The 25774-nt window shown below is 40.1% G+C and overlaps 1 protein-coding gene across 7 annotated transcripts in view; it reads left to right on the top strand.

Annotated features, from left to right (window-relative positions):
- Window positions 1-25774, top strand: part of SIK3 (SIK family kinase 3) — a 245714-nt gene that overhangs the window by 123248 nt on the left and 96692 nt on the right. For all 7 annotated transcript variants that reach the window (XM_045080504.1, XM_013054888.2, XM_013054890.2 and 4 more), the window contains exons 2-3: window positions 4096-4212; window positions 7368-7431. In XM_045080504.1, the coding sequence (XP_044936439.1) occupies window positions 4096-4212; window positions 7368-7431 (181 nt within the window). The remainder of the gene's footprint in view (window positions 1-4095; window positions 4213-7367; window positions 7432-25774) is intronic.

A 25774-nucleotide genomic window follows, 5' to 3' on the forward strand; every position in this document is an offset into this window, starting at 1 on the left:
TAGTTTGCAGCTAAAACAGGAGCCAAAGCTTTTGGAGGTTGTCTTTTCCATTCAGTGGTCCTCTCAGGCACGTGTGCCCAGTGACACGTGTGTCCTCCTCTCTGGCTTTGGTACTGAGTCGGGAGGGCAGGGGGTCCCCGGCCCACCATGAAGGGAAGCAGAGCGTGCTCTCCCTGGCGCAGCCCTGAAGATCAGGTCCTGCTGTGGGTTTGGTCCTGTGGCTTGGTGTGACGCTCCCGAATGGAATGCGTTTTTCCCCCAGCTTTATTCCTTCCATGTTCTTCCCACAGCAGCTCGAAGCCACCAGTTGGTTCTGAATGCGGCCCACAAATTGTTAGCTGCTTCGCCTCTTGGCCCCCTCCGCTTGCCCCTTGAGTTAGGAACTGATGTGTCTGAGAGCCAGGATTCTGTTGTTTAGTGAAGCAAATCTCATTTTTGCCAACAAATGCCTAAGGTTTAAGGCTCGATTCCAGAAAACAAACAAACAGGTCAAAGCAGTCCCTGTAATTAACGCGGAAGGCCTGTTCACCACATGCCAGGCATTGTATGCAAAACAGGCTTCAGCCGTGAGCTTACGTCCAGCAGCCTTTAGAGCAGGTTCTGTTGCCCACATTTCTAAGGAGCCACAGACAAATTACATAGCTTGGTCAAGATTATACATGAAAAGGGCAGTTCTGAGACTTGGAACCCAGGCAGCTGGATGCCAACCTCCGTCCTTTTGACTCCATATTCAGGTGCGAGGCCAAGCTTTGCCCAGGTCTTGTTGTATCTTGAATCTCACTGAGGAGAAGATGGGATTGGATGTTTAAAAGCTCTCTGCATCCACCTTTGAAGAACAGATCATACTTAATGCAGTTTTCCCTGAAAAGATAAGAATGCATTTCAGTATGTGGGGCCATAGTCTCTTTATGGGGAGACAGATACACTTGTTATGAAATGCAGAACGACATCCATACTATACCATTATCTCTATCAAATTAAAAATAGTTTCTAGGTACGTGGGATATAAGATCTTGTAGCCAGCTGTGTTCTCATAGATGATTAGATTTGGTTTTCTCTGCCTTTGTGAAAATCTTACTGCCTCAGAACGCATTTGAAATTCAGAAGGAGTTCATCGGAGGAGTGAATCGGGAGGCCCTATGACTCTCCCAGTTAATGTGTGACTCAGTTCTCTCTTGTGGGTGAAAAAGTACAAAAATACGGTCAAATGTGTTGAAGGCCCTCTTTAACCACCGCCACCCTCTACCCCAGTGCTGTTTCTGTGCCGTCCACTGGCAGGCACAGGCAGGTTAGGCGAACTGAGGCCCGGCCCTTGGACAATTGACAATCAACAGATCTTAGTATTGCTTTCCATTCTCATGGCACACACAGAAAATAATTATTTTCTCTATGGTAAGCAAGTGAGATTTCTTTTTTTTTTCTTTTTAAGATTTTATTTATTTATTTGACAGAGATCACAAGTAGGCAGGGAGGGCAGAGGGAAGCAGGCTCCCCGTTGAGCAGAGAGCCTTGATGCGGGACTCGATCCCAGAACCCTGAGATCATGACCCAAGCTGAAGGCAGAGGGTTAACCCACTGAGCCACCCAGGTGCCCCTCAAGTGAGGTTTCTTGAGGCTGGAGGTGATCCATTGCTACCTATCCATGGCCTTGGGTACACCTGTATCCCATTTCTAGCACACTAGTTGGGGAGCTCTGTGACAGGGCTAAGGCTGCAAGTTTCTAATCTTGTTATGTATATGCAAACAATCTGTCAAGTATAATGTGCTATTCATGTGTAGGTATTTATTAATAATTAATTACTATTGAAACCCAGATATTTATTCTGTAAGAGGACATTCTGTAAGAGGACATTGTGTTTTGGGAGCTATTCTTGGAGAACCAAGTACAGATGCCAGACCAGTTGCTGGAGTTAAGGTCCCGTGTGTGATATGGCACAGTAACACGGAGAAGTAGAAATGCTGATGGGAGGCACTCAGACGCCCTGCCACTGAGCTGTCCCCCTTGTCCAGGGTGGGATGATAGAAGACTTCTTCTAGGAGATCGAACAGCTGGTGTGATTTGTTAACGATTCTGCTCTTTCTCTTCATATAATTTCCTAACCCCTTCTCAGCCTATCCCAGTTCTTTCTTTTCTCAAGTTCTGCTTTATTTGTGAAGTCTTTCCCTGTGTCTGCTTCTCCCCCCAGTGAAGGTCATACTCTATCCTCTGTTTTTTTTTTTTTTTTAAAGATTTTATTTATTTAATTGACAGACAAGAGATCACAAGTAGGCAGAGAGAGAGAGGAGAAAGCAGGCTCCCTGCCAAGCAGAGAGCACGATGCGGGACTCGATTCCAGGCCCCTAAGATCATGACCTGAGTGGAAGGCAGAGGCTTAATCCACAAAGCCACCCAGGCGCCCTCCATCCTCTGTTCTACCATCATACCTTGCTTATAGCTTTGTTGATTCTGTTTCCAACACTGCATTGTTGTGTTTCATGTATGACTCTCCCCTACTAGATTGTGTGCTCCTTGAAGTTAAGGCTGTATCTGATTGAATCTTGGTAGCTTAAACTACATTCAGCTCATCTTATCACATTCCATCATTAGGCAGGGATTGGACGCTCTTGGAATTGAGCTGAAATTTGTCTCCTTGGGCCTTTCTTCCATCAGTCCTCATTCTAATACCTGAACCAACTTCAAAGTTACTTTTACGTTAGTCATTCTTATATTGGAATCATCTACCTTGTGTAGTTCCATATAGTCTTTATTGCTCTGGGCTGAGCATTTTGATTATTGGTATTTTGCTCCCCTGGTTTTTTTTAAATTTTTCTCAGTAAGGTCCCTTTCCCTCTCTCAGAGTTTAGAATCATAGAATTGGAAGAATTGGAGGGGGTTAGAATTTAGCTTTGCTTGGTCCTTCATCAGACTAATATTTTTTGATTATTTACTGATCAACTAAGACAGAGATATAGATTTATTTCAGGGCAACATAGTATTTTGAGTATATCACTAAGAATAGTGAAGAAGTTTAGATTTGGTAGAGTAAAAAAAATTCTTCGTCTTTCATTCTGTTTTAAAATATATGTGCCAGACGCCTGGGTGACTCATTCGTTAAGTGTCTGCCTTCGGCTCAGGTCACGATCCTAGGGTTCTGGGATCGAGCCCCGCATTGGGCTCCCTGCTCAGCGGGAAGCCTGCTTCTCCCTCTCCCACTCCCCCTGGTTTTGTTCCCTCTCTCACTGTATCTCTCTTTTTTGAATGAATAAAATCTTAAAAAAATAATAAAAATGTATATGCTGCTGGATAGCTTAACAATGATGGGCAAAATAGATGTTTGTTGCTAAGCAGTGTATATATAGTACAATAAGATCTTCAGATTTTTAGAACATTACCATTAAGAATTTGATGAAGCCAACCAGCCTGGGCTTTAATCCTGGATCTGGTGCATCCTAGCTGTAAATGACTTAATCTAGGGTAAATTACTTCATCTCTATGTGTCAGTTTCTCTATTTGTGAAATAAGGTTAACAGTAATGTAAAGTATTGTGAGGTATCAGTGGTTTAGTACTTGGAAAGCATTAAGGATTCTGCTTGGTGCCCAGTAATGTTCCGTATATAGTGACTCTGCTACTACCCTGCTGTACCCCGCCACTACTACTATTGAGTTATGTTAGCACCTGGTGAGCTGTGGGATGCACCAGCGGAATTTCTGGTCAAACCTTAATAACTCATCCTGTATTTGTCCTTTAAGCATTTCCTCTTCGCAAGAGACCCGGCGTACCATCGTCTGCATCAAAGCATGATTTGCCAGACTGTGATCCCATCTGTGGAGTTAGGAAGTATTTTGTTTGTCTTAGGGTTTTACCGTTGGAGCAGTTTAAGAAATGGCAGAAAGACCCATTAGCTTTTGAAATCTGTTCCTTTGAGACCAACTTGCTAGGAATCCATTTCATGACTTTTTAAAAAGAGTAAAATAATTTTCTTCATTGACATTCTGTAAACAAAATGCTGGTAATTTGCGTTATGTGGAATGTAATGTCTTAAAGTGGATTTAATTTTCTGTAGTGAACTGCTTTTAATCATGCATCAGAGTAAATTTTCTTCCTCTGTTCTCAGGTTGCTATCAAGATCATAGACAAGACCCAGCTGGATGAAGAAAACTTGAAGAAGATTTTCCGGGAAGTTCAAATTATGAAAATGCTTTGCCACCCCCATATCATCAGGCTGTACCAGGTAGGCTCCTTTGTGATAGAGCCTATGGGAGCGAAGAACCCAGAATAGCCACTTGTGTGTATAGAAGAAAAGGTGTCTGGGTGAACATCTGCAGCATTTCTTGGTTTCTGTGTTCACACGTTTATCCTACTGTTTTCCTGCCCACTCGGCACTCAGGTTTCATCTGGCTCTTTACTAGTAAAGTCCGCCTTACCCACGTAAGCCTTTTAAGTTTGTTCTTTAAAAACATGGGTATCATTCTGTGTGGGGATTACGCCAAAGTATTATTCAGAAGATGTCAAGAACTTATTTATGTAGATCCGAATCCTAAAACAGAATGGAAAAGCCAATGGAACAGAGAATTTTTAGGGATGAAAAGCTAGAGGTTAATAGAGTATTATCTTTTTATAACATTCCTTAAGTACTCCTTTCTGTGATCCCGGTATGACTTAAGGATGGCAAAGGGTATTTTAAGTATGGCCCCTTTGTCAGTTAGAACCCACCTCTTTTCTAGTAGGGCCCTAGACTTTGTTTCCTAAGGTAGCATTTGATAAGCACTTCAAGATTGATTTGGTGTAATGGAAGAGATTTCCATTCTGGTTTTCTTAGCTTCCCAAGAATCGTGCACATTTCCTGCCATCCTCAACAACGATTCCCTTACCTTACTGCAAAAGCAGTAAATCTAATGATGAATTTCAAGCCAGATAGGAAGAGAGGACCTTGCCTTAGCAGGCTGGTGGAAGAGACATTTTGGGAGGGGTGGGGCTTTGGGGTGCTTCTCAGGTTGCACTGTGTAGGCAGCTACAGCTCTGCCTCTGCCCAGGGCCAGCCCTGCTCACTGCTTTCTACTAGAACAGCCATCACCTACTTGTCCAGGAAGTGGCCACCCACTAGGTTCATCTGCTGCTGTTAGTCTGCAGTAACAGTCACTGGCCCAGGCATGGCACCATGTGTGAGGGTGGAGGTTCAATGGGCAGGCTTTCATAGTTGTTAATTTTATGGAAAAGAAAGCAAATCGTGATGTTAGTGTGTATGGTTAAGGCTACAGCTCTAGGGCTCTTTTCTGGCATCAGCTGCTCACATCATGAAATGAATTAGATCAGCAGGAGCCAACTTGTTGAAATTTATCAGACTCAGTTCTGTTGAACCACGCCTACATCGTGCCCCAGAAGCAGACCCGTGAAAGCTTCCTAGTGTTGCCTGAAGCCTTGTGTCTGCAAACTCGGAGGTGTCTATCTAACCTCTGCTTCCTTCCTATCCTGATCAACTGAGGAAACTTCTTGACCTCACTTTTTAAAATAAATCATCTCTAAATAGTTGTGGGGCTTATGAGGCTGACTTTTCTCAAGAGGTTAACTTGTCGGTCTTAACCTTATAACTAAATTATCCAAGTTGATCTTTCTTACCCAAGATTTCATTAGCTGGCAGGAGTTCTCATACTTTCAGCCCTGACTTTGAACAATGTCCTCTTTTAAGCTTTAATTTTGCTCTCTGGCAGCAAGTATTGTTAATGGGGGATTCCGGGCTGCCAAGGTGAATGGCTGTCAAGTTGTCTTTGTAAATAGTATCCAGGTAGTTTTCAGGTCATTTGCCAAAACTTCAGTCCTGTCAGTTTCTAGAGGGAGCCAAATACAGGTAACTGTGTAGGAAAGACTTTGAGCTACTGAAAAATTTAACAGGAAAGGAACATTTGCAGTCAATAAAAGTCTGTACACCCAGGGGTACAAAAGAGATATAAGTATGACATTTACTTTTTTCTTTTCTTTTTTTTTCTCAATACCTGCTTATGTTTAGAGCACTTATGTTTGTTATTGTTATGTAAATCAACATACAGAAAGAGCCTGGTGGCAATGCATGTAACAAACAATGAGCTAATATCACCAATATAGAGAGTTCTTAAAAATTAAAGAGAAAAAAAGGACGATACAGTTAATAGATTAGAAAAGTACTGTGCACTTATAAGATGGAATACCATGAAACCATTCAGAAGATCTGTGGTTATAACACATAATGCTGTTATATGGTATTGATGTGTAAAGATGTCAACGATCAAGTAACGGAAATAATTTAGCAAAATAATTAACTGTGACTTATGGTGAAAGTCTAAAATTCTCTTCTCCAATATGATAGCCACTGGCCACACATGGCTATTGAGTATTAAAATGTGGCTAGAGTGAATGAGGAACTGAATTTTTAATTTTAATACTTTTCATTAATGTGAAAACCAAAGTAGTTTATGATTAAATTTTTTTGAGATGATAATATTTTGGGTACACTGACTAAATAAAATATTAGAGTTAATTGCATTTCATTTTTTTTACTTATTAATGTGGCTATTAGAAAAGTTAAAATTATATATGAGGCCTGTATTTTTTTTCCATTGGTCAACACTGCTCTAGAATGATACAGAATAAATTAGCTTATTAACAGTGTTTCCTTTGGGAGAATAAAATGGAGGGGGCTGGGAAGAAGGAAATCTTTGGCCTTTTTAAAAAAATGTAGCAGCTATTTAAGAAGTTTATCATGAGCATAGATGCTCATATATTACTTTAAAAAATATTTAATGTAAAAGGTAAAGAAGAAAGAAAGGACTGCCAACACACTACAACTAAGTAAGAAAGGCAAAATAGGGACCAAAACAAAATACAAATGAGTAGATTACTTGAACTTTTGAGTATTTACATTATTATTCCCAATTTTGAATAAGTGGATACAGGAGGAAAGTTGTTATTTCCATTAAAAAAACATATCCACATGTAATTCCCCCTTGTTTTTCCCAGGCTTTGTTTTCGCTTTGATTGACTTTTGTGGGTGAGGGGGGGCATTTTTGAACTTGAAGTGATCAATGTTGAATGTGAACTTTCTGATTCTTGGCAGCTTCTTTGCTTCTCACTTTTGTGGAGCTTACGAGATTGCAGAGGCCTCAAGGAACAACAAAAGGATGGTCTCTCAAGCAGTAAATATGTCCTACTTAAAAGAACGAGGACGAATGCCTGTTTTCCCCATTTCTTCATTTATGCCTGTTCCCCACTCCGGTGTTTTAAATTTTAAATTTCCTTTAAGCAGCAATGGTTATTAATATTTCAAATGACAAAAGAGGAGTCATTAGTTTCTCTTCCTATGATATCAGCCTGTCATTTGTGTCACTGTCTGTTGCTTTCCTGCCTTTGTACCAGGTTATGGAGACAGAGCGGATGATTTATCTGGTGACAGAATATGCTAGTGGAGGGGAAATATTTGGTAAGTACCTCTATTGCATTCTTTAAAAAGCTATCGAGCACACCCTAGCGAACCTAAAATAACTGGTCAGTGCCTTTGCCACTTGAGCAGCTGTCACTTGATGCTGTCCCTCGGCGCTATCATTTTCGATCAAGAGTTTTATTTTGGTTTACCTGTTTAAGTCCCTTCACTGTCTTTGTTTCCTCAGCAAAGCTGTTTTGTTTATTCCAGGGAGGTGTTGACAGTGGAGATTACAGATCTCCCAAAACAAACACCCCTACTGAACGTGGGACCGAGGGTCTTTGCTTTGCCGGATTCCACTGGGGGTTACCACATGTGGCAGAACTGCCTGGTGTGTGGGCCTCTGTTGTGTGAGAAAAGAGACACTGGGAGCAAACAGTCTCATTCTAGTGCTTTCTTTAAACTTTGTTTAAATATAACATGTAACTATATTCTGTACCATGTGTTCACCGTTCCCTGGATGGTTCTTCTGTTGGGAGGTTTTGTCTACAGTAACTATTTTTTCCTCTAAGACATCACTCAGCATCAGAATTAAGCAGTGAAATCTGCTACCAGGAAATCAGACTTTTTGAGGTGGTAAAACTGACCAAAAAAATTTCTTTTATAACAGTGATAAATGGAGCCAAGCAGAGGTAAAAGCTAAATTTCCAAATATGCTTTGACATGTCTTTTTATTCTTTTTAATTGATTTGTTTTGTTTTGTAAGTAAAGAGAAAGGTTTCTCCTTATACTTTACATTTGTCTAGTTTATTTTTTTTAGTTGTGTTTTGGTTTCAGTTGTGGTCAGAAATTTTTTGTCTTTTGAATATTGGTGCTTCCTAATTTAAGTACATTTAAAAGCATGAGGTCACTTTTAAAGTGCAATATTCTTATTGATGACTGGTCAGTTGTGACTGTATGGAGTGTGTGTGTGTGTGTGTGTGTGTGTGTGTTAAAGTTTCCCTGGAATCTTATAATTTGGGCCTAAGAAGCTTCAGTCTTTTTTACAGGAGTTATCGTCATTTCTTAATAGTGTTTTTAATTGGCTTTTTGTATGTGCTTATGCAGAAAGGTAATCCTGGGAGAAAAGAGACCTTGTCGTTTTAATGTTTATAATAATCAAAGACCCAAACCCATTGCACATCAGATCTAATAGGTAGATCTTCAGGAAAACAGATTTTAAAAGTACAGCAAAGATAAAGTCCATTGGTCAGAGATTCTTTATGGAAATGTAGTGTAAGACATGAGGAAACAGAATAGGACTTCTTGTAGTGTTATTATAAAAGATGCAGATGAGGAAGAAAATGATGTATTTCCTAAAGAAATCATAGTGACTGCATAGGGATATAACTGCTCATGAGCTCTGATTTATTATTTTTTTAAATGAGCTCTGATTTTTAAAAGGATCTGTATAAAAGATTGAAAAAAATGGCATGATCAGGAACACGAGCTTTAGAGGCAGTTAGGCCTGGTTTGGAGTAAGCTCCTTACCCCCTGTTTGTTGATTTAATTGGAGGAAGTTATTAAATGATTCTGGGATTCAGTTTCATGATCTGTAAAAGCACTGTCTGTCGTGTCTGCCCCACAGTTGTGAAGATTAAATCAGATCACACATAGAGAGTCCTCAATCATACACATACTGATCCTTCATATCCATGTGAAAGAACAGCTGGGAGGGGGCGCCTGGGTGGCTCAGTGGGTTAAAGCCTCTGCCTTCAGCTCAGGTCATGGTCCCAGGGTCCTGGGATCGAGCCCCGCATCGGGCTTTCTGCTCGGTAGGGAGCCTGCTTCCTCCTCTCTCTCTGCCTGCCTCTCTGCCTACTTGTGATCTCTCTGTCAAATAAATAAATTAATTAAATCTTAAAAAAAAAAAAAAAGAACAGTTGGGAGATTGACTTCTGTCATGACAGTGTGAGGAGCTCTGCTGACCCTCTTTCCAATGAAACATGAAAATGATGAAAAACCTCCAAAACCATAGTCCTAAGTTTGAATAGCAAATGAAGAGACATTTATTCAAGAACATCTATGAAAATTTGGTAAGAAATGAGAGTGGGGTTTTTAAAAAAGATTTTATTTATTTATTTGAGAGAGAGAGAGAGAGAGAATGAGCAGAGGAAAGAGAAGCAGACTCCCCGATGAGTAGGGAGACAGATGCAGGACTCAATGACCTGAGCCGAAGGCAGATGCTTAACCAACTGAGCCACCCAGGTGCCTCTGAGAGTGGTTTTTAAACCAGTACAGTTCCCTCCTTCCTCCTTGCCAGCACAGTGAGGTAGAAATTCCAATTAGGACTACTGTGGCCTAGAACACAGGTCCCCCCAACCCCAACCTAGACTCTTAGCTCCTGGGAGGAACACGATATCAGCATTCTCTTCCTGTCTCCAGCTGCCTGTTTTTGCAGCCAAGTCCTAGGTGAATGTCATGCAGGAGCGGGGACTCTCTTTGGCCTAGCCCCTACTTGTGGAATTTGGTTGTGGCATGTTGAGAATACTGGAGCCCAGATCATTCTTGCCTCAGATTGTAAGTTGGTTGTTCCATCCCAGGAGGGGAATACTGAGAGGACCCTAGCCTGTGTCCTGTCTCCTTCCACTGACCTCTCAGTTCCTACAGTGGAATTACCACTCAGATAGAACTTTGCCATTGTCCCCCACACCTAGCTTAGAGCCCTGGCTCAGAAATTCGCCCAGAGGGAGAAACAAGCCATAAAACTGATCATTCCTAATTTGTTCACAGAGGAACAGACTTCATTTGCAACAGAGAAGGAAGAACTTGAAGCCTAAAAGTATTCTAAAGTATAGTGGAAGTTGTGGTAAAGAACTTTATATTCTAGGAGAGATTCAGGGAATAAAAATTACAACAGCCTTCCAGAGACTGGAACAAAAAATCAAACACTGATCTCAGAAACTATTCCTTCAAAGGAACCAGAATTTGATTGGCTTGTTTATAGACCAGTTTATTCCCCAGGGCATTGTTGAAAACAATAGAGCAACCCGCCAGCAATTATTGGAGTTTAACAGCTGGGTGTGGTCAAGGAAGAGAGCCCTCCTGAACCATGATGATCCAGTGATCTGAGGGTGACTGTGGATATACCAAATCTGTGCTTCCCTGAGGAACAACGTTAGAAGCTGAACACTGTGGTTGGGGGAATAAATTTCACTGAAATAGTCCACTAGTCACTAAACAAATAAGTAAATAACAATAACATTTTCTAGAAGGAGAAAGGCATACCCGTACCCAGAGGTGCTATGATACATTATCTAAAATGTGTAGTTTCCAACAATAAGGAAATAGGAGACATGCAGAGAAGCAGGAAAGTATGAGCCATGCACTGGAAAAAAAACAAGCCAAGAAGCTGTCAGAGACACCGCATGTCAGATTTATCAGGAAAAGACTTTAATGTAGCCATTATAGACATGTTCATAGAAATAAAGTAACTCACAATTAAAGTACCAAAGGAAGATATGATGATGATGTCATATCAAATTAGAGTATAAATAAAGAAATAAAGATCATTAAGAAAATGAACCACATGGGAACTATATGGAATTGGAAAATAAAATAACTGAAATTAAAAAATTCATTAGCTAAGCCTAACTCTAGACTTGACCTGGAGAAGAAGAAGCAGTTGTGTAGATAGATTGATGGAGATCATATAACTTAAAGAAGAAAGAGAAAAACAAACTAGGAACAATGAGCATAGCCTCAAAGAAATGTAGGACAGTATCAAGTGCAACAACATATGTCTAATGGGAGTACCAAAAGATGAGAGAGAAAGGAAAAGAAAAATATATGCAAGGAAATAATGCCTGTAAACTTCACCAATTATTGAAAAACAATAATTTATGTAGGCAGAAAGCTAAACAAAATCCAAGTAGGATTACACACAAAGAGATCCTCAAACAGATAGCTTGTGAAAGAATAGTGAAAGTCAAAGACAAGGAGAAAATATCAAAAGCAGCAAGAGAAAGATGAGGTGTCACTTAAAGGGAGCTCCCTTAGGTTCACGTTGGACTTTTCAGCACAAAAAATGGAGGCCAGAAAGCAATAGGATAGCATTTTCAAAGTGTTCAAAGAGAAAAACTTATTAACCAAAGTCTTACCTCCAGTAAAGCTATTTTTCAAAAATGAAGGCAAAATAAAGCCTTCACCCAATAATAAAAAAATGAGAGAATTCCCTGATCTTGGAAATTGGAGAGGCCCACCTTATAAGAAATACACAAGAAAGTTATTTAGGGTAAAAGCAGGTAACCCCAGATGGTAGTTTGGGTTCACCAATAAAGAACACCAATAAAGGTAATTACATAATTGTAAAAGACAGAAGAGATGCATACTTTTTCCTTTCTCCTCTTAATATATTTAAGAAGCAGTTGTATGAAATTATATATATGTATGATTTCATACATATATATGTATGATATGTGTGTGTGTGTATAAAATACATTCCCTATAATGTAACATATGTATAATATATTTGCCAATAACGGCACAAAGGAGGTGTGTGATAAAAGCTACAGTGGGCTGAGGATATCACTAAGGATAGTAAAGAATAATTGCAACAATGTATTGTTGGATTTATAACATTAATTGATGTGATGTTTATTAAAAATTACTACAAAAATAAAAGGAATAGATCTATAAAAGAGTAATAGTTCCATATAATCACTGGAAAATTAAGCTAACATAAGTTAGAAGCCCATTTGGATAGGATAAAATATATACAGTAAACCCTAGAGCATTCACTAAAAAACATTTTTTTTAAATATAATGTAGGGTAGCCTAGGTGACTCAGCCGGTTAAATGTCCAACTCTTGATTTCAGCTCAGGTCCTGAATTCAGGGTCATGTGATTGAGCCCTACATTGGGCTCCTTGGTGGGCATGGATCCTGCTTAAGATTCTTTCCTTCCTGCCCTCCCTCCCTCCCTCTCCCTCTACCCCATCTCTCTGCTCATGTATGCTCTGTTGCTAAAAGCAAAAAACCCAAAAGACATTGGAAAAGATAGAACAAACCAAACCTAAACCAAACTGAAGGAAGGAGACAATAAAAATTATAGCAGAAATTAATTAAACAGGGAATAGAAAAAAAAATAGAGATAGCCAAGACACCAGATGCTTGTTCTTTGAAATGATCAACAAAACTGAGATCTTTAACTAGTCTGACTAAGAGATAGAGAAAGACTCAAATTACTGAAATAAGAAATGAAGAAGCAAACATTACCACTCACCTTAAAGAAATAAAAATTATTATAAAGGAATAGCTGAACAGTTATAAACCAACAGATAATTTAACATAGATAAAATGGACAAATTCCTGGAAAGACACAAACTATTAAAACTGATTCAAGAAGAGATAGGCAATCTGAGTAGGCATATTAAGTAAAGAGACTGAAGCGGTAATCAAAAAACTACGTATAAAGTCCAGGCCCAGATGGCATCACTGGTGAATTCTACCAGATATTTGAAGAAGAATTAATAACAGTTCTTCTTAAAAAGAACGCTTCTTTAAAAAAAGAATGAGAATGGATACTTCCCTACGCATTCTGTGAGGTCAGTTGGTATTACCTTGATGCTAATACGAGACAAAGATATCACAAGAAAAGAAGACTTCAGGGCAATATTCCTTGTGACTGTGGATGCAAAAATCCTCAACAAAATAGTTAGCATGCAAAAAGAATTAATTACACACGGGGTGCCTGGGTAGCTCAGTCGATTAAGCGTCTGACTGTTGATTTTGGCTCAAGTCATGACTTTGGTTCAGGCTTTGCACTAGACATGGAGCCTGCATGGAATTTTCTCTCTCCCTCTTCCCCAACACCTCGCCCCAACCCTCTCTGGCCGGGGGGTTGGGGGGGGTGTGGGGGTCGGGGGAGGGGGAGAATTTCACACTATGACCAAGTGGAACTTACCCCAGGAATGCAAGGTTGGTTATCCATACTACAAAAAGCCATTAATGTAATACATCATATCAATGAAAGAAGAAACAAAAATGACACAATTGTATCAGATGCAGAAAAAGCACTTGACAGAATCCAACATCTTTTCAAGATAAAAACACTCAACAAACTAGAAGTAGAAGGGAATTTTCTTTATCTGATAAAGAATCTCTGAAAAACCCATAGCTAACATCATACTTAATGGTGATCAGCTAGATGTTTTTTCCTCCAATTAGGAATAAAACAAATATTTCATCTCTCTCCATTTCTATTTAAACATTGTATTGGAGGTTCTAGTCACAGTGGTTAGGCAAAGAAAGTCTTACATAAAAGACATCTAGATTGGAACAGCGGAAGTAAAACTAACTCTACTCACAGATGACATGATCTTATATATAGAAGATCCTAGGGCGCCTGGGTGGCTCAGTGGGTTAAGCCGCTGCCTTCGGCTCAGGTCATGATCTCAGGGTCCTGGGATCAAGGCCCGCATCGGGCTCTCTGCTCAGCAGGGAGCCTGCTTCCCTCTCTCTCTCTGCCTGCCTCTCCATCTACTTGTGATTTCTCTCTGTCAAATAAATAAATAAAATCTAAAAAAAAAAAAAAAAAAAAAAAAAAAAAAAAAAAAAAAAAAAAAAAGAAGATCCTAAAGAATCCACTGAAAAACTATAAGAATGACATAAAAGTTCAGCAAGTTTGCAGGATATGCAATATACATTGCATGTTGAGCAATATACACAAATCAGTTGTATTTCTATATCCTTATAGTGAGCAATCTGAAAGTGAAAGGAAACAATTCAGTTTACAATAACATCAATAAGAATAAAATAATCGGGAATAAATTTAACAGAAGAAATGCAAATTTTATGGTTTGAAAAGTACAAAAACAGTGTTGAAATAAATTTAAGAAGATCTAAATGAGGGGCGCCTGGGTGGCTCAGTGGGTTAAGCCGCTGCCTTCGGCTCAGGTCATGATCTCAGGGTCCTGGGATCGAGTCCCGCATCGGGCTCTCTGCTCAGCAGGGAGCCTGCTTCCCTCTCTCTCTCTCTCTCTCTGCCTGCCTCTCCATCTACTTGTGATTTCTCTCTGTCAAATGAATAAATAAAATCTTAAAAAAAAAAATAAGAAGATCTAAATGATGGGAAAAACATCCCATGTTCGTGGATTGTATGAGTTAACGTTGTTAAGATGGCAATACCACTCACTGCCCAAACTGATAATTACATTCAGTACCATCCCCATCAGAATCGGAGCTGGCATTTTTGTAGAAATTGACAAGTGGATTATAAAATTTTTGTGCAATTATAAGGGACCCAGAATAGGCAAGTCAGTCTTGAAAAAGACCAACGCAGATCAGGGTGATGCAAGCACAAGTCAAGGAACACGGACTATAAGTCAAGGACACCACTAGATGAGGTGTAGAAAAGATTCTCCCCTAAAGCCTCCAGGTAGAGTGAAGCCCTGGTAATACCTCAATTTTGGACTTACTGCTTCCACAACTGTGAGTGACTAAATTACTGTTACCTTACATCACCTACCTTGTGATTAGTTGTTTCAGCACCCTGGGAAATTAATACTGAAGAAGACAGGATTTGGGCACAATTTCAGAATATCTCCCCATAAAATGCTCGGCATGAACAAAGGAGAAAAGCAATTACCAGGTGGAGGTGGAGATTCATATTAGCATCACGTGGATGAAGGCATTAAAGAAAGAATGCCTTGTTGGATTCTTGCTGGAATTAACTATGAGGAACAGAGTATTGCAGGAATGTTGTAGCCTGATTGAAAGATTTCAGGATGAGAGAAAGCAGGGCATACTCATATTCCTTAAGTTGTGTAGTGTGCTTTAATTATAGACTGTATGTGAGAAAATGGCCGGAAATGAGGCTGGTAGGATAGGAAATGCTCAATAAATTATGAAGGGCTTTGAATGACATTTCTGACTTGGCCAATTCCCCTATCGCACCCTCTCATTACACTCTATCCTTTCTTAGTGGTACTTATATCTGCTGTGGTTTTACATTTATTTTTGTAATTATGTAATGGTTCTCTTTCTACCAGACACCAGACTGCAGAAGTTCAGGGGCCATGTCAGCTCACCATTGTATCTGTCTCCACGGCTCTTCTTGCTCTCCAGTTCATACTGTTGGACTTAGATTTTCTAAGGGAAATGATCAGTAAATGTTCACTGAATGGAAGAGTGAGTGCATGAATGAACCAAGAGCATAAAAGAATTGAACATTATCTTGAATTGTTGCCATGTGAGGAAGAACTGAGATGGAACATGCTAGTGCCGGTTAGGAAGCTGTATGGTAATATCGGAGGATGAGGAGGTATTGAAGTAAGGTAGTGACTTCATCTCTTTCACTGTAATCTTGAATTACAGATATTTTTATCATCATTTTACAAAGAAATGGAGATTCAAGGAAGTTAAATAATTTGCCCAAGATGTAACTAATCAGTAACAGGGCTGAGATTTAACCCAAGAACTGTCTGACATATTTTTTCCCCATTCACCAGGTTGAGGAATCCCATCTTCTGTATAAAAAGACTTCACTGAAGTATTGGGGAGGATCTTTTATTACAAATAGAAGCCAGATTTCTGTTCTGAAATTTTAGGGTATGGACATAGCAGCAATCAATATGAAGTATTTTTTACCCTCCTGTTTTTTTTTTTTTTTTTAAGGTTTTTATTTATTTATTTGACAGATCACAAGTAGGCAGAGTAGAAGGCAGAGAGAGAGAGAAGGAAGCAGGCTCCCTGCTGAGCAGAGAGCCCGATGCGGGACTTGATCCCAGGACCCCGGGATCATGGCCTGAGCCAAAGGCAGAGGCTTAACCCACTGAGCCACCCAGACACCCCATTTTTTTTAAGGTTCTTATTTTACCCTTCTGTTATTAAATACCCTTTGAAAGAGAGGAAGAGAGAGATTTTTCTTCGGTGAGTGTTACTAAGATTTAGGCACAGGCAGGGGCCTCTCCTCTACTTCCATAATAACAGTTCCATCTTCTCTTTTTAAAGCTTTTGTTTTATCATTGTCTATATAAAAGAAGTGACCAGTATTCTTAGATTTTAGATTAATTAAGCATTCAGGGGATTACTAATAAATCTTTTGAAAATCAGTGTTCAAGGAGAAAATGAATAAGAGGGTTTTAAGATGATTTTTCAATTTCTGACCGTGTTATTGGTGTGAATGGTAGTGTCATTCGCTAAGATGGAGAATATAAGAGTGAAAAATAGATCAGATGAACTGTGTTATTTTAGACATGGTGAGTTTGAGGCACCAGTTAAGTGAAAGTTGTGCATCAAGTCATCGGATAATGTACTCTGGAAGTCAGAGAGAGGATGGAGCCTAGGACGTTGTTTCATCAGCAGGTAGATGGTGGTTGGTCATTGATGTGGGATCATACGGAAAAGAATAGGTTTAAGGATAAGACCCTTAGTACCATTAGTACTTATGTTGAAAATAAGGCCATGAAGTATATGAAGAGATTGCTGTTGATGGAATAGGATTGTGGTATTATAAAAGCCAAGGAAAATAGGAATTTCAAAAGGAGCGTTATTGAATAATGTAGAAAGGTAAAATAGGGTAAGGATGCTGGCTTTGTGGCAGAGATGTTTTCAGGGCTCTTAGAGCTGTTTCGCTAGTGTAATAAGAATAGAAATCAGAATGCAATGGGGTGAGGTGTGAGTGCATACTGAGGAAGGGGAAGTGGAGAGTTTTAGAGAATGTTTCCTAAAGTCGATCATAGAACATGTTAATAACACCATTTAAATTGTACGCTCTAATTTATTCAAATATATTTACATAAACATGTTATATAATACAATAGCTACATTCTAAAATACATATGGATTATGGGACGCCTGGGTGGCTCAGTTGGTTAAGCAGCTGCCTTCGGCTCAGGTCATGATCCCAGCGTCCTGGGATCGAGTCCCACATCGGGCTCCTTGCTCAGCAGGGAACCTGCTTCTCCCTCTGCCTCTGCCTGCCATTCTGTCTGCCTGTGCTCGCTCTCTCCCCCTCTCTTTCTCTGATAAATAAATAAAATCTTAAAAAAAAATAATAAAATAAAATACATATGGATTAGAAATTGAAAATAATGAGGTAGGTAGAAGTAATAGGATTATTTGCAATGACCCAGTGGAGAAGTTGGCAAATACTATATCTAAAGAACAAATACGATAGTGGCAGGATTGTCAAAAGTAACCATTAGGGCTCTGAAAATGAATTGGTGGCAAACATTAAATTGAGAAGCTTTAACTCATGAAAATCTTTTGAATTTGTGTTAAGAATAATGAGAGGCTTTGGCCTTTTGCCTGAGCCCCTAAAGCCTTTCCTCTCCCTCCCCCAGGGAAAGCATAATGTTACTAAGACTGGGCTGGCCTTAAATCCAGAGGCAGCTGATGTGATCTGGAAAAGACAAAACAAAACAAACAAAACCAGAAAACACCAAAAACCCTCATGCCTAGTTGTGTTGTCAGTAAAAATAGCAAGTTTGGTAGGAAACGAATGTGGAAGGCTCGGAGCTTTGCTAGCTAGAGGTTGTGCAGGATGCAGAATGGTTAACTAGCCAGAAATTTAGTAGGAGATCTTGTTAATGAGAGAACCACAACAGGGTAAGGTAAGTTCTTCATTCACATCTAGTTTACAGGGGGGTTGGTATTTGCTTGGAAGTCCTGAGAAAGCCCAGCGAAGAATAAAAGCCGAGGCCAACTTTGAAACTGTCTGAACCTTGAATGCCCTCCTGCACTCTTGTCTTGTCTGCACTCTTGTCAGCAGATTTGTCACTAATCAGTGTAGACACAAGGATGACTTTAAGAAGGCCATACTAAAGAATAAAAATAAGACTTTTTTTCAAAGATTTTATTTATTTATTTGACAGACAGAGATCACAAGTAGACAGAGAAGCAGGCAGAAAGAGAGGAGGAAGCAGGCTCCCCGCTGAGCAGAGAGCCCGATGTGGGGCTTGATCCCAGGACCCTGGGATCATGACCTGAGCTGAAGGCAGAGGCTTTAACCCACTGAGCCACCCAGGTGCCCCAAGAATTTTTTTTTTTTTTTAATTTAGCAGAAAAATCAATGGCTTCGTACCACAGGGAGACGGATTCTCAAATTATTTCCAAGAAGGTTACTAAAAAAACAAGCAAACAAACAAAACAAAAGCAGCAACAACAACAGTCCTCAGGGGAAAAATCATAATCCAGAATTGGATAAACTTATTGTCTATAATATTCAGTTTTATTAAAAATAACAGCAACAACAACAAACACTCTAGATGTTGAAGAAAAAACCCAGGAACATGTGATCCCTATGCAGGAAGAAAAGTAGCCAATAGAAACTTCCTCTGAGGGGCGCCTGGGTGGCTCAGTCAGTTGGACGGCTGCCTTAGGCTCAGGTTATGATCCCAGGGTCCTGGGATTGAGACCTGCATCGGGCTCTCTGCTCAGCAGGGAGCCTGCTTCCCTTCCTCTCTCTCTCTGCCTGCTAGTGATCTCTCTCTCTCTGTGTCAAATAAATAAATAAACAAATAAATAAATCTCTTAAAAAAAAAAAAAAGAAACTTCCTCTGAGTAGGTCTAGATGTTATTTTTAGCAAAAACTTCATGGCAATTGTTATACATTTGTTCAGACAATTAAAAGAAACCATATCTAAGTGGAAAATATGACAGTGACTCAACAACTAGGGAATCTCAGTAAGGAAGTGGAAATGATAAAAAAGAACAAAATGGAAATTCTAGAGTTGAGAAGTACAGTAAATGAAATGAAAAATTAACTAGGTGTGTTCAGTAGCAGATTTTAGGTGGCAGAAGAATGAACCAGCAAACTTGAAATATTAATAGTGAAAAATCCAATCTGAAGAACAGAGAAAAAGTCACTGAAGAAAAATAATCAGTGCCTTGGAGACCTGTGGGACAAGATCAGGTGTACCAGTATATTTGTAATGGGAATCCCAGAAGGAGAAGAAAGAGGGAAAGGGACAGAAAAAAATACTTGAAGAAATGATGACCAAGAACTTCTGAAATGTATAAAAAACAATAATTTACAGTTTCAAGAAGCTCAGTGAATCTTGTTGGATGAACCCAGAAGAGATCCACATAGACACGCTTTGCCAATTTGCTGAAAGGCAAAGACAGAATCTTGAAAGTAGCAAGAGAAAAATGACTCATCATATACAGGGCAGCGACGGTATGACTTACAGCTGAGTTCTCATGAGAAAAAAATGGAGGCCAAAGGCAGTAGACTGACATATTTAAAATGCTGAGAAAAAAAAAGAAAACAAAACCCCATGAACCATAAATTCTGTATCTAGCGAAACTATCCTTTAAAATGAAGGTGAAATAAACACATTCCCAAGTAACCAAAGACAGAGAATTTCTTATAAGCATACCTGCTATACAGGGAAGGAAATGCTCAAGCTGAAAGGAAATGACACAAAATGGTAACTTAAATCCATAGGAGGAAATAAAGAAAATCAGAAAAGATGAATATGTAGGAAGTAAAAGCCAAGATAAATATACTTTTCCCTCTTTTCTTCTCCTATCTTCTTTAAAAGACAAAAAGAGCTTCATGAACTATTTATAACACTTTATTTCTCCATTTCTCACATACATTGATGCAACCTAAGTACTATGGAAGTACTAAGGAAGGTTGAGGAAATGGAGTTATATTGGAATAAGGTTGCTATATTTTACCAGAATCAAGTCCATGTTAGTTGGAAGTAGATTGTGATAAATTAAGGTGCACATTGTAATCCCTGGAGCAACCACTAAGATAAAATCAGCATCCTTAGGAGGTCAGGGGTATAAATGAAATGTATAAAAAACAATAATTTACAAGTTTCTTGAGAAACTTGGCTATGGTGAGAAGGGAAGAGAGAGAGTCAGTAACTAAAAGGGGCATTGGTTGAATGTGTGTTTTCTTTCTTTTTTTTTCTTTTTAAAGATTTATTTATTTGAGAGAGAAAGAGAATGGGGTGGGGGAGGGGAAGGGCAGAGGGAGAAAGAAAGGATCTCAAGCAGACTCCCTGCTGAGCATAGAGCCCGACAAGGGACAAGGGGCTCCATCTCACGATCCCAAGATCATGACCTGAGCTGAAATCAGGAGTTGGGACGCTTAACTGACTGAGCCACCCAGGCGCCCCTGTTGTCTTTTTATTATATATTTGACTTTGTAGTTTATTTTGAGAGGAAGGAACAAGTAGAGCCAGAAGAATTGTAGATTTGAGGGCGGGAGAGAGATCTCATGGGGGCATTCCTCGAGGAGGTGTTGAAGGCTGGTAAGTTTGTAGAAGTATTTGTGTAAGGTTGACGTTTGGGGGATTAAAGTTTAGAGTCTGACTACCTAATACTAGTGTTTGAAAAGTAGGATAACAGTTTGTATGCTGAGGTGAGATCGTGGAATAGCAGGTAAAGGGAATGAAGGGAGAAGGTGATAAGGGGACTCGATGAAGGACCGACAGGCAACATGGGTAGGTTAGCAGTTGTTAGAAATTGTTAACTTTATTGGGACTCCACTTGGGGCTTTTTCATGGGTTGTTTAGTTAGCAGTACTTGACAGGTTTCTTATCCAACTGAAAAACATGGTCCAGAATTTTGCAAGGTTGCTCAAGGTGTTGAGTCATGGTGCTTGGAAGTTTCTGCTCTAGGTGTAGAGCCGGGAACTTTAGCCTAATGTTGGCAGATTACGACACAAATCTGTTTGGGGCAGTAGTTGGCTGCTTGATTCCAAACTCTATTTGGTAGTACTCTTAACGCTTTGTGGCAGTCGCGCCGTATCTAGAATATTATCTTCTGTTTTGAGTACTGTATTGTATGAGGGACACCAACAGTAGAAACGTGATTAAAGATGGCAAACAGTATTTGCAATTGTTGGAGCAAGGAGTGGGTTAGAGAAGTCTAGAGGAAGTAATGGTTGAGCACAATTTTCAAGTAGGAGAGGTTTGATGAGTAGAAATCAGTTTTCCAAAGGGGTAGCATAGTTAAGACTTTAAGGTGTGAAACAGCTTTGTATATTTAGGGAACTATAGCTAGTTTTTAAAGAGGGTTAAGGGATGTGCTGGTGGTTTTTGAATTATTACAGAAATTCTAAGGGTTCTTTGGAAATGTCTAAGATGGCTTCTCTGAGAAAGTAGATACATTAGGCCAGGCTTGGATGTCATGTTTTCCTCACAATGTATTCAGCCACTCCTCATTTTTCCCTCCTGTTCAACAAGAGCATAGCATCTCTGCTTTGAAACCTAATATGCTTATTGGATTTCCACATAAGATTTCACTGCAATTTCATCCACTCTTAGATGATAGTGAGCCATAGAAGGACTTTAAGCAAGGGTCATGACCATCCTAGTTAGGTTTTAGAAAGGGCACATTAGAGCCAAAACAAGTATGTATTTAAGGGTGATGAGACTAGAGCCCGGGAGAGCTCTTAGGAGGCTGCTAGTGATAAGACAGATGACAGCTGGGGAGTATCTGATAAATAGTGGCAATGGGGCAGAGAAAATGGATTAGAAGTGACTTAAACAGAGCAGCATGTTTAGTCTTTAAGAACATGGATAGCCTGTGGACTCTGAGAAACAAACTGACGGTTTTGGAGGGGATGAGGGTGGAGGGCTGGGTAAGTCCGGTGGTAGGTATTAAGGAGGGCATGAATTGCATGGAGCACTGGGTGTGGTGCAGAAACAATGATTCTTGGAACACTGAAAAAATAAAATAAAATTTCAAAAAACAAAACAAAACAAAAGAACATGGATAGAGTCAGACTGCTGTGATTCAAATCCTCATTCTTCCGCTTACAGCCTTGGTAACCTTGAGCAAGTTTTTTAACCCCACTCTCTTAGTGTCCTCATCTTTAAAATGAATAATAATAGTGATGATGACAATGATGACGATGATATTGCTTATCTCAAAGGTTGTTATAAAGATTGTGTGAGTGTTTTTAAAGTGCTTAGGGTGGGGGCGCCTGGGTGACTCAGTGGGTTAAGCGTCTGCCTTTGGCTCAGGTCATGATCCCAGGGTCCTGGGATCGAGCCCCCCATCGGGCTCTCTGATCAGCGGAGAGCCTGCTTCCCCCTCTCCCTCTGCCTGCTCCCCCTGCTGTGCTTTCTCTCTGTCAAATAACTAACTAACTAACTAAATAAATAAATAAAATCTTTAAAAAAATAAAGTGCTTACTCTGTGCAGAGACTCGTATAGCATGTTCATAGCAGCATTACCTGTAGTAGTGACAAAGTTGAAGTAAGTCACATTTCCAACTGCTGAATGGATGAATAAAATGCAAATAGAGCTCTGCAGGGGAATAGTATTATGTAGTAAAGAGGATGAAGTACTGATACAAACTACAGCATGGATACCAAGGATCACATGTTATGTGATTCCATTTATATGGAATGTCCAGAAAAGGCAAGGCTGTAGAGACAGAAAACAGATTCATGGTCACCAGGAGATGGGGGTGGGGAGAGCTAGGATTAATTGCTTATTAGTAGAGCATTTATGTTTGGGATGATGGAAATGCTCTGGAGAGATTAGATCATGATAATGATTGCCCAATATAGTGGATATATTGAGACTACTGAAGTGTACACTTTAAAGTAGTTAATTTTATGTCTTGTTAATTATATTTCACTTTAAAAGTTTTTTTTTTTAAAGATTTTATTTATTTTTTTGACAGAGAGAGACCACAAGTAGGCAGGAGGCAGGCAGAGAGAGAGGGGGAAGCAGGCTCCCTGCCGAGCAGAGAGCCCGATGTGGGGCTTGATCCAAGACCCTGGGATCATGACCTGAGCCGAAAGCAGAGGATTAACCCACTGAGCCACCCAGGCGCCCCACTTTAAAAGTTTTTTTAAAAAATTTAAATGCTTAGAATATGACCTGCTGTGTAGTAAGCTCTCACTGGTAGCAGTAATTCGTTAGCAACTGGAATGTTACAGGTTCCTCTCCTTGAATGCCTCCAGCTGAACATGCACATGTGACCTGGTCTCCGTCACATCACTCTGTGAGAATTAGGATTTGGGAAACCGAAGTGAGTACGTTGATGCTCCTACTGCTTGCTGTTCCCTAACTACTGAAGTCCTTTGTCTCTGGCCGGGGTGGGGGGTGTCTCATGTCTCCTGCCAACATTCATGCATCTGTGGCACAGTAAGTTGTTGAATTCTGGTGAAGTCTCAGATTCTCTCAGTACTTGACAAAGAGCAAGGGGGAGTTTTGTTAATGTTTAAATTTGAGACTTGATCATCGGTGAGGTTAAGGACACAGTAGTGAGCTGGTCTGTCACTGATCCAGGAGGGAGAGTCTGTGGCTGCATCGTGAATAGGAGTCTCTAGAGCTGTGAACGCGGCTACCAGGAACTGGTTGCTCAGAGGGGGCAGAAGAAGGTAGAGGACGTATGTGGCTGTAGGTGGATTTTTGGGTGCAAGAATATGAAGTAAAAGTACGTCGCCTTCTGTCTGATTTTCTACTTGAAGTAGGAGGCCATTTCAGCACCTGTGGGCTAAGCGTGAAAGGATAAGGACCTGGATGCATGTGGGGAAGGTGACATAAGCTACTTGGGGGAGCGAAAGAGGGAGTGATTAAGGACAGCTAAGAGAGCTGACAAAAGGCCCAGCAGTGGGAAACCATGAACTTATTGTTCCATTATATGGGATCTAATGCTTTCTTTCTCGAGCAGTCCTTGACAGCCTGTGGGTCAGTGGGGTAAGAAGGAGAGTTGAATCGATCAAGGGGCGGGGGTTTAGAGGACATGTGCAGAAGAAGAAAGGCCATTGGCAAAGGAATTGAAGCCACTGGCAATAAAGTAATTAATGTTGGCTCATCTGGCGTGGGCTGAATGGGGGATGAGGGCAAGTGAGATCAGGATGAATGATCCTGAGTTGTAGGAACTGAAAAAGTTTGAGGTGTAGAGGGAATTGGAAAGGGAGTGTGTTGGGCAGAAGAGGATCAGAGGGTCCAAAGTCCGAGGTTGCACCGCTTGGTGCAGTAACCACCGGCCACAGTTTGCTGTTGTGCATTTGTAATGGAGGCAGTACCAAGGAGGAACTGAATTTTGAATCTTGTTTAATTTACAAGTAATTTTAAAAACAGTCAGTGTGCCTTTAGAGTTTTAGGCCAGCTGAGAGACTTAGCTACTTACAAAGGTAAAGCCCAGTCTCCAAGACCCCACATCACGTTTGGCACCGAATACAAGTTTGGAAATTTCCCCAAACGACCCTCACCTTTGATAATTTGACATAAAAACTCACAGAAGTCCTGGAAAGCTATACTACTCACAGTTGCGGTTTATTACAGGGGAAGGATACAAATTAAAATCAGCGAAGGGAAGAAATACAAGAGTCCATGAGAAGTACCAAACAGAGCTTTTATTTTCGTCTCCCTGGGAGCTCAGGCAATCATCTGTGCTCAGAGCTTCAAGGGCACGACCGAATGATTGCTGTATGCTTTATCTCTGTCTCTGGGTCCTCTGGTATTACGTGACCCCAAACTCCCAGCTTAAGCCACATTGTTGGTCTTTCTAGTGTGGCCAGTCTCTACCCTAAGACTAGATGAGTATGGCCTGCTAAATCTTCCTGTTAGACTAGCAGGCATGATCCAAGCCCACAAGGGGAACAGACACACTCCTGTCACTCACGTAACATTCCAAGGGCTCAGAGATTACCTCTCAGAAACCAAGGGAAAAGGCCAGATCTTCTCTTTGGGCAAGGCCAAATTCTTTATCACACACAGAGTAAAATCCTTTTTCGTTAAACACAACTCCTCTTTTGCCAAAATTACATTTTATCTAGACTACAGATAATTTCATGTCTTAAATATGATAGGCTGTAAAATACACACTGGGATTTGTAGTAACAGCTCGGTGCTGGTATTTGTCTTGATTATATATTATAATGATTGGATTGGGACTGATGCATTAACTTAAATAAATTATAAAAATTAATTTTGAAATGAGTGATACTTTTTACTTTTTAATGTGACTACTAGAAAATGTTAAATTATGTATGTAAGTGGCTCACATTTTATTTCTATTCAACCTTGCTGATCTAGAAGGTTATGTTAAGAAAGAGGTTGGCATACTATTAAATTTAATATTTCAGAGGTAGAAAAATGTCAAGCAAAGGCAAGTTCAAGTTGTGGCTACAGGAATAGTTGCTGAACTTTGGTGGAGTTACAGGCCACTGGAGATAAAGAAGGTTCAAGAAATCGTGAGGCTAAATTATCTAAAGATTATCTCGTGGTTGTTGACATTTCCCAAGTGACTAGCAGAATCCGGATGGAGCGGTAGACTGTGACATAGGTTTCAGTGTCTTTGATAAATGTGAAGGCAAGAGCAGAGAAGGGTGTCTACTAGACACCCTTGCATATACCTTGGTGGAGTGAAGCTAGCGTGTGGACTTAGACAACTTTGCATTATTTCCTAATTCCTCAGGGAATATTGTCCTTTTTTT

The sequence above is a fragment of the Mustela putorius genome, unplaced genomic scaffold (assembly GCF_011764305.1).
Source record: "Mustela putorius furo isolate JIRA1106 unplaced genomic scaffold, ASM1176430v1.1 tig00000460_pilon_pilon_pilon, whole genome shotgun sequence".
Classification (NCBI taxonomy): Eukaryota; Metazoa; Chordata; class Mammalia; order Carnivora; family Mustelidae; genus Mustela; species Mustela putorius.